The sequence below is a fragment of the Trichomycterus rosablanca genome, chromosome 6 (assembly GCF_030014385.1).
Source record: "Trichomycterus rosablanca isolate fTriRos1 chromosome 6, fTriRos1.hap1, whole genome shotgun sequence".
NCBI lineage: Eukaryota > Metazoa > Chordata > Actinopteri > Siluriformes > Trichomycteridae > Trichomycterus > Trichomycterus rosablanca.
Window position 1 is genome coordinate 8,862,632 of NC_085993.1, and position 18,779 is coordinate 8,881,410.

The 18,779-nt window shown below is 41.7% G+C and overlaps 1 protein-coding gene across 1 annotated transcript in view; it reads right to left on the reverse strand.

Moving 5' to 3' along the window:
* Positions 1-1,237: 1,237 nt before the first annotated feature.
* Positions 1,238-18,779, reverse strand: part of LOC134316862 (alpha-1,6-mannosylglycoprotein 6-beta-N-acetylglucosaminyltransferase B-like) — a 162,996-nt gene continuing 145,454 nt past the window's right edge. Inside the window, exons 12-17 of the mRNA XM_062997371.1 lie at positions 13,436-13,591; positions 12,606-12,752; positions 10,251-10,367; positions 3,854-3,928; positions 3,469-3,731; positions 1,238-1,958 (exon numbers count right to left, since the gene is read on the reverse strand). Of these exons, the coding sequence (XP_062853441.1) occupies positions 1,760-1,958; positions 3,469-3,731; positions 3,854-3,928; positions 10,251-10,367; positions 12,606-12,752; positions 13,436-13,591 (957 nt within the window). The 3' untranslated portion in view covers positions 1,238-1,759. The remainder of the gene's footprint in view (positions 1,959-3,468; positions 3,732-3,853; positions 3,929-10,250; positions 10,368-12,605; positions 12,753-13,435; positions 13,592-18,779) is intronic.

An 18,779-nucleotide genomic window follows, 5' to 3' on the forward strand; every position in this document is an offset into this window, starting at 1 on the left:
CAGTTTTAAATAAGATCATAATGACAAGGTGTGTTTCATTAAATATTCAAACATGTCACAAATCACAACTTGTTCTTTTGATTGACTTTGCTAAAATCATTAGCAACCAAGTTCATTTAAATGCGGATCTATACAAAGCACAACTGTTTGTATTAACTAAAAGATATGGCTTAAACAAGTAGTAAACAAGGGTGTGAATAATTATGCCGTGTATTAGGAGGTCTTCTGGTTATAATGTAAGCAACTTCAGCTATAACATGGTGGCTCGGTGGCTTGGTCACCTCACAGCAAGAAGGCCCTGGGTTCGATTCCCAGGTGGAGCGATTCCCGTGTCTGTGTGGGTTTCCTTCGGAAGGTTTGGTTTCCTCCCACAGTCCAAAGTAAAGTGTGTGTGTTCACCCTGTAATTGACTGGCGACCTGTCCAGGGTGTTTCCTACCTTTTTCCCAGTTAACTGGACCCCGACCCTGAATAAAATAAAGCAGTGGTAAAACACACAATGATAAATGATGAATATCTAAACAAGTGCTCAGCTTTCATTTTTATTAGTTACATAAGTTACATCACAAACCTACTTTCATAAAAATGTACAATCTGCCTTCAGGTCACTTTGAATAAAAATATTCTTTTGCTTGTCCACGTTGTGCAGATAGTTGCATTTCTCTGTAAGAAAATTTTATTTTTGTCTTGTAAGTGAATGCACGTTACTTTTTACCCATCACTGTTCAACCATGTTGAAGTCCTGGCTGCCATACGATTTCACAAAGGTTGCCAGATCCTTTCTTTTTCACTATAAGAACTCACACGAGTAAAGCCCTGATCTCACCAGAAACTTGCTGCTCGTAAATAGGACATGATAAGGCTGAACATTTTAGCTATGACAAGTTTTTGTAAATCCATTCTGGTATTACAGGTTTTAATAATGCACTTTTATTTCCTTCAGCTGCTCCTGTATATACACTGATCAGCCATAACATTAAAACCACCTCCATGTTTTTACACTCACTGTCCACTTTATCAGTTCCACTTACCATATAGAAGCACTGACTGTATTCCATGTTTGTGTTTAGTTTAGGTTAGCATAGGTCTTGTTAGTTTGTCTGGTCTTCTTCCAACCTGTCTTGTGAACTTCTAGTCTTGTCTTTAGTTATTAATAAAAGTTTTGTTTGACATTGCGTGTGTGCCCCCCCCCGCCCCCTTTTTTGTCTCGTCATAGCCCATAAAGCATTACACTGAGATTTAAAAATTGGGAGTTTGTTGGTAATCCACCTGCTCATGTTGCTGTTAGCAAGCTAACCTAACTTGGCCCTCAATAAAAAGCACAATCATTTAATACAAACATTAACACAATTTATTCTGTTTAACACAGTGTTGTGAACCTTGTTGCTACATTTTATTAAACATTTGAAGATGATTGGGTAATATTGCAGCAGTAGGAGCTTCTGTCAGTCTGGATCGAGAGTTTAACTAATTAAATCTGCTGGTTTCTTGGGTGATTTTTTTTGTTTTTGCATTGGATGTAAATGTGGAAATTGGATTACAAATATCTAGTGTGATCAAGGATTTTCGGTGCATCCAGATCTCCAAGCTGTTCGTGGAGTAGGAAGCGGTCATAACAACTAGACTAAATGTCTTCTCTGAGACTTCACCCATGTATGTCCTGAACATGGACCACAGAAAGACCTGCAGCCTTGTGAAGTAAAAATGTGCTCCCACAGAAAGAACCCCAAAAGGAACGAATCCGTTTGAGTCCTGTACTGTCATAAGCAGTCCCGGCACAGCGCCACCTGGCCTTTGCGGAAGTCCCTGCAGGGGCAAATGCGCCTGTATTTAGGGCTGTGCCCGGCACAGCTAAAAAGCAGAGGTTCCTTTTGTAGTCCACATTCTTGACCTGCCACAGAAAAGGCAGGAAATATGTGGTTCATCTCCAGCTCCACCACCTCGCACTGCACCTCCAACCTGAGCGGAAATCAGAGAAGTGAGACAGAGAAGATTAAAAGCTGGAAAAACAAGAGAAAGGAGCGGAGTGGCAGGGCTGAGAGGAGAAATCGAGATTGGATTAAATGAAGAGAGATGGAGGCTGAGAGGAGGTGAGATATTAAAGGTTAGAAGGGAAGCGAGGGGATAATAAAGAGAAAAACACTTTTGTCTGTTCCTCACCGCTGCTGTCATTCAGGAAACTAGCTACACTACAGAGTCCTGACACCATCGTTTCTTCAAGCTCATATAAAATGATACACAATTTTATTTATGCTTCCTGGAAGATACAGGCTCAGATATGAATTGCTCTTGACGACTGATATAATTTTATTATTTACTAGAAAAGTGTGTTATCTGCAGAAAATGTAATGTGACTGCACAGCTCTGGTATTGCTAGGGTAGCGCTAGACGTTTGCTTGGGTTTTGGTATCTGTTTTGGTTTGGTTTTCTATGTGGTTTTACATTAAATCTCAATTGGTTGCTTAGATGTTGCTATGTGGTTGCTATGGTGTTGCAGTTGCTTACTAGGGTGATGCTGAAATGTATTGGGACACAATTTCTAATGATTGTATCTGTGTGTTTTACATACAGCAGTTGCTAAGAGGTGTAATAAATCAATTATATAAAGGAAATTATATACCTCCAACATGTGCAACAGTTTAGGGAAGGTCTTTTCCTGTTTTAGCATGATTGTGCCCTTGTTTTTTTGTTGTTGTTCGGTTTAAAGAAACTTCACTGAACAGCTTTGGAATGAACTAGAACATCAACTGAGGCTTTCTTGACCAACATCAGTTCCTAGTCTTTTTTGACTAAATGGGCACAAATTCCAACAGACATACTCCAAATTCTGGTGAGAAGCCTTCTCAGAAGAGTGGCTGTTATTATAACTGACAAGATCACATAAAGGTCATTCAATTTTAATTCCATTTGTTTTTGAAATGTAATGTCCAACAAGCTCATGGTTAGGTGTCCAAATACTTTTGGCCATATAGTGTATCTTGTTGTGTATTGTATTTTATGTGGAAAGAAGGTTGTTGCCAAGCAGTTCCTATATTATTTCTAGTGGTCACTTAGTTATTGCTAAGCAATCGCAAGTGGTTAATTAATTGTTACTAGTGTTGTTTATAGATTTCCGGTGGTTAACAGGGTGTTGCTAGTTGGCTGCTACAGTATTACAGCTGGTTATTATGGTGTTGTGGTTGCCTTTGTATCCCAGGTGGTTAATAGGGTGTTGCTAGTTGGTTGCTACAGTATTACAGCTGGTTATTATGGTGTTGTGGTTGCCTTTGTGTCCCAGGTGGTTAACAGGGTGTTGCTAGTTGGCTGCTACAGTATTACAGCTGGTTATTATGGTGTTGTGGTTGCCTTTGTATCCCAGGTGGTTAATAGGGTGTTGCTAGTTGGTTCCTACAGTATTACAGCTGATTCTTGTTAAATCTGTTTATTTAAATCACAAACCCCTCTAATGGGGTGTACAGTGGACACTCACGTGCTTAGCGCCTCTTTGTTATTGATGAAGCCGAAGTAGGCGGGTTCACAAACCAGCTCCAATGTCCTGCAGGCTTCCACACACGACTGCCCCGCCACGGACTCCATGAGTCTGAGAGAGCTCAGCGGTGGCCAGCAGGGTGGCGCCGTCGCGTTTGCAGCCCATGTAACCAGTTCAGAGTCGGGCACCATTCTGAATGGACCTCTGGGCCAGATTTTAGAGGCGTTAGCAGGTGGGAACACAGCCTCTGGGCGGCAAAAGTCCTACACAAAGTAAATATAAATTAACAAATTACAAAGGATCTTGTCTGGTGCCAGCTGAAAACTGTGTGTGTGTGTGTGTGTGTGTGTGGTGTGTGAGTGTGTGTGTGTGTGTGTGTACCCACCTGATTTTGAATGTACACATGAACTCTTTCAAGCATTCCTTCACAGGTGTACTCATAGGGCAAATATGGTTCTACCTGAAATACACACACACACACACACACACACACACACACACACACACATTATACCTTGTAGGTTCACCTATATGACATCACAGCGTAAAAAACCTCAAAACTCATAAGTACTCAAGTCATTTAACCCAAGTTAGAGAAAATACATCCACTATATGGCTAAAAGTATGTGGACACCCTTCCTAATTATTACATTCTGATGTTTTGATCATCATGGATTGCTAACAGGTGTACAAAACTAACTATCTAAAATAATTGTATACTTTTTGGGGCACTTAGGCCCACAACCACTGGGATTCGAACCCCCAGTGGTGCTATCGGCCAGTCTATGAGCGTCCACATACAGACTTGAGTCCTGACCTTGACCCTAAACCCTATTCAATACCAGTGTCCATCATCAGTGACTGACTTCACAAATGCTATTAGACTGAATGGGCACAAATTCTTACAGCCACACTTCAAATTATTGTGAAAAGCCTTCACAGACAATTGGGGGCATCCATGTATGGGCACAAATTCTTACAGCCACACTTCAAAGTATTGTGCAAAGCTTTTCCACACAAGTGGGGAGCTGCTATGGCCACAAAAAGTGGGCAAGTTCATTTTAGAGCCCATATTTTTGGAATAGGTTCTCCAACAAATTCATGGTCAGGTGTTCACATGCTTGTATGTACACCGATCAGGCATAACATTATGACCACTGACAGGTGAATTTAATAACACTGATTATCTCTTCATCCCGGCACCTGTTAGTGGGTGGGATATATTACGCAGCAAGTGAACATTTTATCCTTAATGTTGTATTATGTATCTATTAAAAGTGGTCCAAGGAAGGAACAGTGGTAAACCGGCGACAGAGTCATGGGCGGCCAAGGCTCATTGATGCACGTGGGAAGCGAAGGCTGGTCCGTGTGGTCTGATCTAACAGACGAGCTACTGTAGCTTAAATTACTGAAGAAGTTAATGCTGGTTCTGATAGAAAGGTGTCAGAATACACAGTGCATCGCAGTTTGTTGTGTATGGGGCAGCAAAAGGGGGACCAACACATTATTAGGAAGGTGGTCATAATGTTATGTCTAATCGATGTATGTGTGTGTGTGTGTGTGTGTGTGTGATTGATTTCTGTAATTTATTTCTGTAAAACATTCTCTCATTTCTGAGCTCGTCAGGCCTAATTGCGTTTGGATTTGTGACAGTCAGATTCACTGAGTTGATAAATTACATTTTTCGTTTTCACTGTTCACAGATGTGACTGATCCGTTACCTCAATGCTGCTCTTCAATAAACTCTACACTCAAGTGAACTAATTCTATTTCGCTCTGTCCCCGAATCCAAAGCACAGGAGATAAAAAGCACTCGATCGATGTGACTGAATAATATAGAAACGCTACAGTAGATTCATTAGATTGTGTTCATAAATATTCTAAAAAACTAACAGATATTCAAAAAGGCCAAACAGTGAGCGTCCGCACTGCAGATGCATCGATTTATTAAAAAGATTTATTGATTCATTGTACTTTACAGAACTGCAGAGAATAAACTCCAAACTATCCGCAGAACTGAATCATTTTAATCATCTCTTATCAAAACAGGTACACGAAGATGCTTAGGGGCTGTTTTTCTCTCAAAAACCAACAGACTCTACAAAGAACCAGAAGATTATTAGTAAAAATCAGTCAAACTCTGCAAAAAACTTTAAAATGTGTCGTTGTTGAGTTTTCCAGTAGAACACAGGAATGAATTTCCAAGGCTACAGGACTCCACCGAACCACTATGTGAGCCATGCTGACAAGTGTTAAAAAACCATTTACAAAACTACAGGACTCCACCAAACCACTGACAGCCATTCTGACAAGTGTTACAAAGTCATTTCCAAGGCTCCACCAAGGTCATTTCCAAGGCTACAGGACTCCACCGAACCACTGAGAGCCATGCTGACAAGTGTTACAAAGCCATTTGCAGGACTAGAGGACTCCACCGAACCACTATGTGAGTCATGCTGACAAGTTTACAAAGCCATTTTCAAGGCTACAGGACTCCACCGAACCACTGTAAAACAATCTGACAAGTGTCACAAAACCATAATCTCTTTCAGAAGGGTCAAATTATTGGCATGCATCAAGCAGAGAAAACATCTAAGGAGATTGCTGAAACTACTCAAATCGGGTTAAGAACTGTCCAACGCATTATTAAAAAGTGGAAGGACAGTGGGGAAACATCTTCGAAGAAGGAATGTGGTAAGAAAAAAATCTTGAATGATCGTGATCGGCAATCACTTAAACGTTTGGTGAAATCAAATGGTAGAAAAACTCCAGTAGAACTCAGGGATGTTTAATAGTGAAAGTAAGAGCATTTCCACACGCACAATGCGAAGGGAACTCAAGGGATTGGGACTAAACAGCTGTGTAGCCTTAAGAAAACCACTTGTCAGTGAGGCTAACCGGCAAAAACGGATTCAATTTGCTAGGGACATAAAGATTGGACTCTGGAGCAATGGAAGAAGGTCATGTGGTCTGATGAGTCCAGATGTACCCTGTTCCAGAGTGATGGGCGCATCAGGGTAAGAAGAGAGGCGGCTGAAGTGATGCACCCATCATGCCTAGTGCCTACCGTACAAGCCTGTGGGGGCAGTGCTATGATCTGGGGTTGCTGCAGTTGGTCAAGTCTAGGTTCAGCAACGTTATGTGCCCAAAGAATGAGATCAGCTGACTTCCTGAATATACTGAATGACCAGGTTATTCCATCAATGGATTTTTTCTTCCCTGATGGCACAGGCATATTCCAAGATGACAATGCCAGGATTCATCGGGCTCAAATTGTGAAAGAGTGGTTCAGGGAGCATGAGACATCATTTTTACACATGGATTGGCCACCACAGAGTCCAGACCTGAACCCCATGGACCAACACAATATTAAGAAGGTGGTCATAATGTTATGCCTAATGTGTGTATATATATATTTTTTATTTTATAGTTTATTGATCTGAATCGTACTGTAAACATATGCAATAACAGTGGCAATAACAAAGGGGGCAATTACTTTTTCACACCACTTTCCACATCTTACTGGGTGTTACCATTAGCATCCTGGTTAACCTGGCTCAGTAACAGCTGGCGACATTTCAGTTGACTGGCCCAATCCGAACCCTCTTCAGCATCCCAAACTTTTCACTTCTTCATTTTCATCTCCATCTGTTGCAGTTCTCTGACTCATTCAGCCTCTACAGCACTCAAATCAATGCTCATTTCCTGCAGCTAGCGGGAGCCCAGAGGGGTTCACGGATCGATTGACTCTCCACGCCGGCTGCGAGCCGAGCCGTCCGATTCCAGAGCGGCTAATTAATACGTTCCACCTCCTGATCCGTTTTTCTACCACAGGGGATTGCTAAAGCGGTTTGATTGAGATCTGCGGTTAACTGCTATTTGATCGTGGAAACCACAGAAGAAAGTTGCTGGTAGAAAGCTGGTAAATATTTTAGTCTGAGTGCAACTTCAGTTTGGCTCGCTGTATCTACAGAACGTTCATGAATTTAACATATTAAATATTGTAACCTTAGGCTGCTCAGGTGGTGCAGCGGTAAAAACACACGAGGGAACCAGAGCTGGGATCTCGAATACATCTTATCAAAACTCAGCTCTGCCTGCCGGCTAAGGCTGAGCGTCCACATGAACAATGATTGGCCTGTTGTTCAGATATGGGCGGGACTAAGCCAGATGGAGTCTCTCTCCCATGACTAGTGCAATTACGACCTCTGCTGGCTGATTAATGGCACCTGCATAGAGATTAGAAAAGAGTGCTCTCAGGGTGTGTCTCTCCGTACACAACGCTGAGCTGCACTGTACTCGTCAAAGTGCAGGTGATAAGATGCGTACGGCATGCTGCCCACGTGTCGGAGGGGGCGTGGGTTAGCTTCGTTCTCCTCAATCAGAGCAGGGATCGGTATTGGTGGAGAGGAAGCATGACGCAATCGGGCAATTGGACGCGCTAAAAAGGGATAAAAAGGGGAGAAAACGCATAAAACAATATATATATATATATATATATATATAGTAACTTTAAGGTTTAAGAGTCTTCAAAACATTCACAAAGCCCTAAACTTATTAACCTTGATAGTTCACCTATGTAAAACTGGCAACTTTAATCTACAGCATCTCTCAAAGTGCTTCTCTGTACTTGCACGCAAGTGGTGGAACGGACTTCCCCTGTCTGTCTGAACATCTGAGTTGCTTGCAGTCTTTAAAAAGCGATTAAAAACCTTTATCACCTCTTTACCAAGCACTTAAGCTGATTTGTACTAGAGTAAGGTAATGTTTACTATGGAAGCACTTCTGTAAGTCGCTCTGGATAGAAGCACCTGCTAAATGCCGAAAATGTAAATGTAAACTTTAGAATGGGGGGAAATGTAATCTGATAATGCAAAAACAAACAAACAAACAAATAAAAACAGTAAGCAGAAGTTCTGTGGGTGGAAACACCTTGTCAGTTTAAGAGATCAGAAGAGAAGAGTACGGTAACTCAACCACTCAAGTGAGCAGATACATGAACAGCACATAAACCCTTGAGGCAGATGAACTACCACAGCAGGAGATCACACCAGGTTTCATTCCTGTCAGCCAGGAACAGACAGGGTTACAGAAAACCTATCTACAGAATGTACAGAATCTTGATTTCTGTGATGACATTCAGATTTAGATATGAACACCCTAAATTAATGGAGGTCAACATTCAGGCTGCTGCTGGTGATGTAATAGTGGTGTGGATGTTTGTTTGACATAAAAGGCAACCACACTGGGTACCTTAATACACAATAAAATACTTGTGTACGGTTTAAATGCAGCAGCTTCTGTGGGAGAGTAGTTGGTAACCATGTGCATCCCTTTATGACCATAATTTTCCCTCAGAAAAGGTACAAGTCATCCCAAACTGGTCCCATGAACAATCCAATAAGTTTACTGTACTGTAATGGCATTACAAATTCCTACAGACACATTCAAAATCCTCATGGACAGTTGTTCCAAAAAAGTAAAGACTGTGTTGGAGCAGGGCCATAATTTATGTTGAGTGTTTATGGATCATATTAATGGCTAGAGTTTTAAAATAGGACTTCTAACAGACTCATGGTCAGATGTCCACATAGAGTGTACACTGATCAGCCATAACATTAAAACCACCTCCTTGTTTCTACACTTACTGTCCATTTTATCAGCTCCACCTACCATATAGAAGCACTTTGTAGTTCTACAATTACTGACTGTAGTCCATCTGCTTCACTACATACTGTTTTAGCCTGCTTTCACCCTGTTCTTCAATGGTCAGGACCCCTACAGGACCACTACAGAGCAGGTGTTATTTGGGTGGTGGATCATTCTCAGCACTGCAGTGACACTGACATGGTGGTGGTGTGTTGGTGTGTGTTGTGCTGGTATGAGTGGATAAGATACAGCAGCACTGCTGGAGTTTTTAAACACCTCACTGTCCCTGCTGGACTGAGAATAGTCCACCAACCAAAAATATCCAGCCAACAGCACCCTGTGGGCAGCATCCTGTGACCACTGATGAAGGTCTTGAAGATGACCAACTCAAACAGCAATAGATGAGCGATCGTCTCTGACTTTACATCTACAAGGTGGACCAACTAGGTAGGAGTGTCTAATAGAGTGGACAGTGAGTGGACACAGCATTTAAAAACTCCAGCAGCACTGCTGTGTCTGATCCACTCATAACAGCACAACACACACTAACACACCACCACCATGTCAGTGTCACTGCAGTGCTGAGAATGATTCACCATCTAAATAATACCTGCTCTGTGGTGGTCCTGTAGGGGTCCTGACCATTAAAGAACAGAGTGAAAGCAGGTTAAAAAGGAATGTAGAGAAACAGATGGACTACAGTCAGTAACTGTAGAACTACAAAGTGCTTCTATATGGTAAGTGGAGCTGATGAAATGGACAGTGAGTGTAGAAACAAGGAGGTGGTTTTAATGTTATAGCTGATCAGTGTATACTGGCCAATTTCTCATCCTTATCAAGCCAATAAAAGTCTGATATGTGATTGGTTTAATTCAAGACTGCAATACTATCAATTTTGTGATGCTTAGTGTGTAATTTTGTCCCTGCTGCTGATTTTATGTCTGATTTTATTTTAGTAGCAAATAAAAAACTAAAAAAGTATTTGAGTTTAATGGTTTTTTTCATTGCTGTTTAAATTAGCTGATATTTTTTGAACAGTGTGGCTTAAATTGTACATCCACAAAATACAATAAAAAATAAACAGACAAAAATGAAACCCTTATTTTTAACACATTGATAATTTTTGACCTCACCTTAGTTCTCATAATTTCTCGGACTGCAGTCTCGAATTCCTGGGAGTTGTTGTAGTCAACGGTCATGACGTGAGGACGTCCAATGTACTGCTCAGCATACGGGTGCTGAGACGACACCTGGTTCAGGTAAAATAAATAAATAAATAAATACATCTGGGCTAAATTCAGCTAATCAATCATATCTCGTATGTGTACAAATGTGGTTCATGAATTACAAAGTGGCATTTTTGGAGTGGCATTGTCTTCCTCTTTGTGCACAGAATCGCTTATTGAGGACGGCTGTGGGCTGGCACACGCCACATCTTTACTCTAGCCAGCAGTGGATTCTCAAAGAGAGGCTTAGCAGATATGGAGAACCAAATTTTTCTTCAAACATTCTTTCTCGGTTTGTGCTGGCACCTTGACCAGAAAGTAGGAATTGTGGTTATAATTGTTGCAAGAAAAGGGTTTACCCAATTCGGCCTTTCTCCCTTCAGACATGGCCTGTTGTGTCCACTGACAGGTGAATTGAATAACACTGATTATCTCTTCATCACGGCACCTGTTAGTGGGTGGGATATATTAGGCAGCAAGTGAACATTTTATCCTCAAAGTTGATGTGTCAGAAGCAGGAAAAATGGGTGAGCGTACGGATTTGAGCGAGTTTGACAAGGGCCAAATTGTGATGGCTAGATGAGTGGGTCAAAGCATCTCCAAAATTGCAGCTCTTGTGTGGTGTTCCCGGTCTGCAGTGGTCAGTATCTATCAAAAGTGGTCCAAAGAAGAAACAATGGTAAACCTGGGACAGGGTCATGGGCGGCCAAGGCTCATTGATGCTCGCATCCAACAGACGAGCTACTGTAGCTGAAATTGCTGAAGAAGTTAATGCTGGTTCTGATATAAAGGTGTCAGAATACACAGTGCATCACAGTTTGTTGTGTATGGGGCAGTAAAAGGGTGACCAACACATTATTAGGAAGGTGCTCATAATGTTATGCCTCATCAGTGTAGGTGCTGCACCAAGACTTGAAACAAAGTACAATTTTCTGTTTCTTTGAGCTTTGACACTTCCAACTGAGCAGCAGGAAGAAAGCTAATGGTTTAGCTGAGCATCACTTAAGTTTTTCTGACAAAAACAATTATCTGCAGAACAGCAAAGCATTTCAGAGTAATTTAATGACGTCCCCTTCTCCCCTTTGCAATTTAACTGAGTGAATTAGCCCATTTTCCATTTAATGGAAATCTCATTTAATTCAAATTTGGATAAAATGAAAGTTAACAGGTGCCAATTAGAAAAGACTCATTAGCATAATGCTTCTACTAAGCATTTAAAAACGGTGCTAAACTTTAATTTTGTTTGTCACAGGTGCCCCCCACCTCACCTTACATTAGTAAGGTTGTGCACTGATGTTGGACAAGAAGGGCTGACTCACAGCTGACACTTGTCCCTAATTTGTCCCAAAGGTAGTTAATATGGTTGAGGTCAGGGCTCTGTGCAGACCACTGCTGTTCCTCCACACCAAACTTATCAAACCATGTGTTTATGGACCTCCCTTTGTGTATAGATTTTTACCTAAACTGTGATAGATGATAGTTGTCATTTGTTATATTGTTTAATATAGCTCGTCTGTTGGATCGGACCAAGCAGGCCAGCCTTCACTTCCCATGTGCATCAATGAGCCTTGGCTGCCCATGACCCTGTCACCGGTTTACCACTGTTCCTTCCTTGGACCACTTTTGATAGATACTTTCTTATAAAGTTCGGCACACAGTGCTAAGCCATAACCCATCTTTGCTTGTAAAGTGGTCAGCCAACTGCACCTCTTAAGATTCGAACCCTGGATCCCTGAAGTTATGTTTTCCAACTGAATATTGATCAAAAAAGTTAAGAAGATGGTCCTTTATAGGTGGGTCCAACCCAAGTGTCAAACTCTTTTACTGTAGCACCTTTTTCTTTAAGAATGTTGCACTTACAGCAACCAGGCATAACAAAGCATCTCCAAAACTGCAGCTCTTGTTCCTGGTCTGCAGTGGTCATTATCTATCAAAAGTGGTCCAAGGGAGGAACAGTGGTAAACCGGTGACAGGGTCATGGGTGACCAAGGCTCACTGATGCACATTGGGAGCGAAGGCTGGCCCGTGTGGTCCGATCCAACAGACAAGCTACTGTAGCTCAGATTGCTGAAGAAGTTAATGATGGTTCTGATAGATAGTTCTGATAGTGTCAGAATACACAGTGCATCACTATTTGTTGTGTATGGGGCAGCAAAAGGGGGACCAACACAATATTAGGAGGGTGGTCATAATATTATGCCTGATCATTGTATATCCTTTTGAACCCTTATGTTTAAATAATATAATAGAAGAATTTCTCACCTGTCTGGACGTCGGCTTCCCTCTGAAGAACTCGTGATTGAGTGAACTGTGAGGAGGATGAAACTTGGGTTGCAGATAAATACATCCATTGGCTATTGCTTCTAAAGGGGCGGGTCCTTCATAGGGAAAACCAAAGCCAATGAAGAGCTGTTGTGAAACAACACAAATAAAGTTTGGATAATCAGGATGGACGATCAAGAAGGAACTACAACCAATTACTGGATTACAATGTGCTGTAATCTTCCTTTGGTTATGATGTAATAACTAGGGGTGTAAGAAGTGGCGTGCAGGTTTCATATCACATTTTAACTTCATCTTCTGTTTTTTACACTGAGGTGGTTATGATGGGAACCTGTTTACTTATCGAAGGTTGAAGGCTGCCAGTTTGAGACTGCCGTGCCAACAATGCAGCTCCTGCTAGATGTGATGGACACCTGACATGTTTGCACTGAAATTGTCCAGAACTCACTATTGACTTTATAACAGACTGGACTGAATAATGAACAACTGTTTTTTTCCCCAATAACTTCAAACATACACAATTTTTGTGTATGTTTGGTTTGTTTAAACCCACTTGATTCAAAACTTTCTCCAGGCCACCCAAGGAGGATGGAAGTCCCTGCTGAGTCTAGTTCCTCTCAGTGTTTCTTCCTATAATTTTAAAGGTGTTTTCCTTGCCACTATTGCCCCTGGCTTGCCCAGCAGGGTTTTTTTGGACTGTCGGTCCTGGATGCTGTAAAGTTGCTTTGAGATAATGTCCACTGTAAAAAGCACTATAGAAATAAATTTGATTGACTTCAAATTGTTGACTGAGAGACTTGTGAATCCACCTTGGCTTTGCGCAGAAGCTGTTGTAGCTCCTCTTGGGGCAGTAATCCATGGTTCTTAACGAAAGCAGGAACCTCTGGGGGGCGCTGTGTTTCATAGTACACTGTACCATGGACCTCCATGTAGCGGTTCAGAATCTGCAGGAACTTCTCTTTACCCTAGAGAGATTAAAAGCAAACATCATTTTAAGGGTGCATTGAGTAGAATTATGTGGTTACAAGATGGACATTTTTTTTCTACATGCTAATTGACCTCGTGACACTTGCTATTTAGCGCCAGAGTCTATTTGCATTTAGGTAATTAAGGCTTATTGGCAGCATGTTTATAGAGTGACTGACAGGAGGTTAATGACACATTACCCCTACATCCTGCCCAAAACATCCTGTAAACTAAATGTGTGTATACAGACCCCGCTCCTGACCCCAAACAGATTACTGGGTAATTAGCTAATCTAGGCTAGTTTAATTTTTTAATCATGCATAAATTGCTGATGGCACCAAAACCTAAGAGTCAAAATCCCAGAGACAAACTGTTACATTTTATTCTCGCTAATGCACATTGTTGTTACACCTAAAAGTAAGGTTTACTTTATCAGGAACCATATTTTAACATCCATACTGTATTTTTATGTATTGAAAGCAGAAAGAGATCAGATTAGTTCAATTTAATTCAATTCCATTGTACAGTATAACAAAACACTGTCAGACGGCCTCTTTGGTGGAGATATAAAATACAATAGTGCATAAACAATAGACAATAGACAAAAACATAAGACAAATATGCATATACAGTCAATACAGAATATTTGTGAGGTCTGAGGTAGTATTAAAGTGTAAACTACACCGACTAGGCATAACATTATGACCGCTAACAACGCTAATAACACTGATTATCTCTTCATCACGGCACTTGTTAGTGGGTGGGATATATTACGCAGCAAGTGAAAATTTTATCCTCAAAGTTGATGTGTTACAGGCAGGAAAAATTACCGAGCGTAAGGATTTGAGTGAGTTTGACAAGGACCAAATTGTGATGGCTAGACGACTGGGTCAGAGCATCTCCAAAACTGCAGCTCTTGTGGGGTGTTCCTGGTCTGCAGTGGTCAGTATCTATTAAAAGTGGTTCAAGGAAGGATCAGTGGTAAACCAGCGACAGGGTCATGAGCGGCCAAGGCTCATTGATGCACGTGGGGAGCGAAGGCTGGCCTGTGTGGTCTGATCCAACAGACGAGCTCCTGTAGCTCAAATTGCTGAAAAAGTTAATGCTGGTTCTGATAGAAAGGTGTCAGACTCTGTGCCTCGATGGGTCAGGGCTGTTTTGGCAGCAAAAGGGGGACCAACACAATATTAGGTGGTCATAATGTTATGCCTGACCGGTGTATATCGGAAATAATTATGTAGTCTGAGCAACTGCAGCTTAGGTGTTAGTAGTCCAAGAGAAGGGTAAAAGTTGCAAATGCAGGTCAAGTGCAGGCCTTTCTATTGTAATTTAGTCGTATAGTGTACATTTTTGAAGCTGTAGCTCATCAGACAACCAGCTCCTGGTACCTTCTACTAACTGTCTCTGAAATGAAAAGCTGCTATAAATCAGAGAACCACATGCTGACAAACACTCAAAACAATGAGGGAACCCCTGTGTCCTGTTTTTTTAGTCAAAATTCCCACAGAAATGTAGACATCTAGTGGAAAGCCGTCCTCAAAGAGTAGAGGCTGTTACAGTCGCAAGTGGTTAAGGTACCGGACTAGTAATTGGAAGGTCGCTGGTATAAGCCAGCCATCTGCCAAGTTGCAACTGTTGGGCACTTGAGCAAAGCCCATACCTCTTAACCACATGGATTTAAAAAATTTTTTTTAAATAATTATTAGGATTTTAATGTTTTACACTAGCACTTTCGCCTCACAGCAAGAAGGTCCTGGGTTCGATCCCCAGGCTGGGCGGTCCAGGTCCTTTCTGTACAGAGTTTGCATGTTCTCCCTGTGTCTGCATGGGTTTTCTCTGAGAGTCCAAAAACATGCAGTCAGGTTAATTGGAGACACTGAATTGCCCTATAGGTGAATGTGTGTGTGTGTGTGTGTGTGTGTGTATGTGTATCTGCCCCCCGCAACCCTAATTGGATAAGCGGTTAAGAGAGTGAGTAAATGAGTGAGTTAATTTATTAAAGCTGCAGCTTATCAGACAACCAGCTCCTGATACCTGCTACTAACTGTGCTATGAGAAAAGCTGCTATAAATTGATTGATTGATTGATTGATAAATTGTAAGGTTGCAACTGTTGGGCCCTTGAGTAAGGCCCTTACCTTTTAACTGTGTACATTTATTTATTTATTAGGATTATTAATGCCATGTTTTACACACTTTGGTTACATTCATTCTCCAGTTCACCCATCTGCATGTTTTTGTACTGTGGGAGAGAAAACCCATGCAAACAGGGGGAGAACATGTAAACTCCACACAGAAAGGACCCAGACCGCTCCACCTGGGAATCGAATTCATGACCTTCTTGCTGTGAGGCGACAGTGCTACCCACTGAGCCACCCAGATTGGATTGTATACAGTTATTATAAGTCACTTTGGATAAAAGCGTCTGCTCAATGCTATAAAAGTAAATAATAATGCGCATAGCATATGTCATATATAAAAGTGTAAGATGTCTGAAATCGCAGCGTATGCGCTACAGTGTTATCGATTTCCATTTGCGTCATCAAATATAGAGACACTAACATCTGTCACTGAAATTTAGAAATCATGTCATTTCCACCAGCCACTGAACCACCGGCCGTTCTCCTCCTAATCTGTATTCCCAACTGAAGCTCAGACCACCCACTTAGCCCGTGGGTTAAGTTTCCAAACCCTCTAAATGTCACCTGGCACCACATCAAAGAGACGGCTGCCCCCTTTTACTAAAAGCGCTCACTGTGACAAGCCTCACGGCAGCCTGGGGATCACGGCCGGAATGTTAAGCAGGAGAGAGTTTCTGGATCTGAGGAGTGGTGCCAGGCTCACTTACTTTTTAATAGTTTTATGAAGCAAATACACTAAATGATCAAAAAATATTGGGACACCTCGCATTTTTCTTATCCCTTTTTCCACCGATTTTTAGCGTGTCCAATTTATACCCAATTGCTTTATGCTCTCTACTGGAGCTGACCCCCCACCCCGACTGAGGAGAGCGAGACTGTCACATGCCCCCCTCCGACACGTGTGCAGTAGCCGACTGCATCTTTTCACCCACACAACACGAGTTCATATGCCGTTCATATGTACACCTTGATCAACGCATTATCCCTTGAGTCTGTGCAGACACCATCAATCAGCCAGCAGAGGTCGTAATTCGCTCAGTTATGAGGTCCCTATCCGGCTTTATCCTACCCCTATCCTGCTGTTCATGCAGCATACGATGTATTCAAAATCTCAGCTCTGGTGTGCTAGTGTGTTTTACCACTGCGCCACCTGAGCGGCTCACCTCTTGTAATTTTTGAATTCATGAGTTTCAGCCACAGCAATTGCTAGCAAGTGTATTCAATCAATTATATAAATAACATTAAATGCTTCAGACTTTGCAACAACAGTTTAGGGAAGGCCCTTTCCTGTTTCAGCATGACTGTGCCCCTGTGCATGAAGCAAGCTCTATAAATGCTTGTATAAATGCTTTGGGCAGTTGTAGCCTACTGGTTAAGGTGCTGTAATCAGAAGGTTGTTGGTTCAAGCCCCACCACTGCCAGTTTGCCACTGTTGGGCCCTTGAGCGAGGCCCTTAACCCTCAATTGCTTAGATTTTATACTGTCACAACTGTAAGTCACTTTGGATAATGAAAAGAAGCTTGGTTTAAAGCTTGGCCTGTACAGAGCCCTGACCTCAGCCCCACTGAACAGTTTCTGAATGAACTGGAACATCAAATGAGGCTTTCTGTGCCCAACCATACAAATGTTTATTTGACTGAATGGGCACAAATTCCCACAGATATTGTAAGATACTGTCTTGTAAGAAGACCTCTCAAAAGGCTGAAAAAAAATCACATCTCTGTTTTAATACCATTTGTTTTTGATGAGATAAGATGTCCAACAAGCTCATAATCACATGTCCAGATACTTTTGGTCATATAGTGTATCTCAAGCAATCCACTGGTGTTTCTTTGCCTCTTTTTGGATAAATTAGGATGTGCATTAGCATGATTAGGTAAAGCAGGAGAAAGCTTGTGGTGTAGCCCACCAGATTATTCACAAGCATGATTGATTTATCTTGATCTTTACTGAGACAAGTGAGACTCTTAAGTGTGTCAGCACTCCAGCTCGCCATAATGAGGCTGATCAATGTGTTTACTGAGCTCAAACCAGGCCGAAAAAGCAGCCTGCCAATACTAGCAGTGATTGGCTGCTCTAAATTGTACCTAGGTTTGAATAAGTGGCCACCTATGATGCACTGGTGTCCTAACCATAGTGTTTTTTTCTTTTTTCAGAATAGGCTTTTGACCAACCATAACCCAGATCATTTATTTATTTATTTATTAGAATTTTAACGTCATGTTTTACACACTTTGGTTACATTCATGACAGGACAGGTAGTTACTGGTTACACAAGATTCATCAGTTCAAGTCTTTAATGTCAAACACAGTCATGGGCAATTTTGTATCTCCAGTTCATCTCAATTGCATGTGTTTGGACTGTGGGAGGAAGCCGGAGCTCCCGACACAGGGAGAACATGCAAATTCCACACATAAAGGACCCAGACCATTCCACCTTCTTGCTGTGAGGTGATAGTGCTACCCACTGACCCACCGCTTAATCCAGATCAGAATCAACAGTAGCTGGTAGTGAAGATGAATAAATACAGAGTACAGTATTTGACTAGGGGTGGCAAGGGTGTGTAGCACAGTTCTAGGGTGTATGGTTCAAACCTAAACGCTAAACACAGATAATCCAGACTCCTCGGGTTGTTGACTGTTCGATGTCCTTAGGTTTAAATGATTGAGGGTGTGATAGACTGTAATGGAGGGACATCCTGTCCAGGGTGCGTTCCCACAAATGTAACCCACAGTTCCCTAGACAGGCTGCAAAGTCACCTTGGCCCAAAATAAAATAGTTACTGCAGATCAAAGAATTCAAAGTATGAGCCTACAAAATTACTTAAAATATTAGATATCCAGGATGAGACACGTCTATTGTAACATCTCCTAAACGAAGGCTTTTTTCTCTGGTTCTATTTTTAATTCCCTCCTGTTTTCTGCTATTAGCACTGGAGGGTAATCCCCTAATTGGCTTGGAAAATCTCAGCAGATGATACGATCGATCCCCGCGGCTTCCAATTACAGCTGCGGGCCGTACAATAGATGAAGCTGTAAGCTGCTTA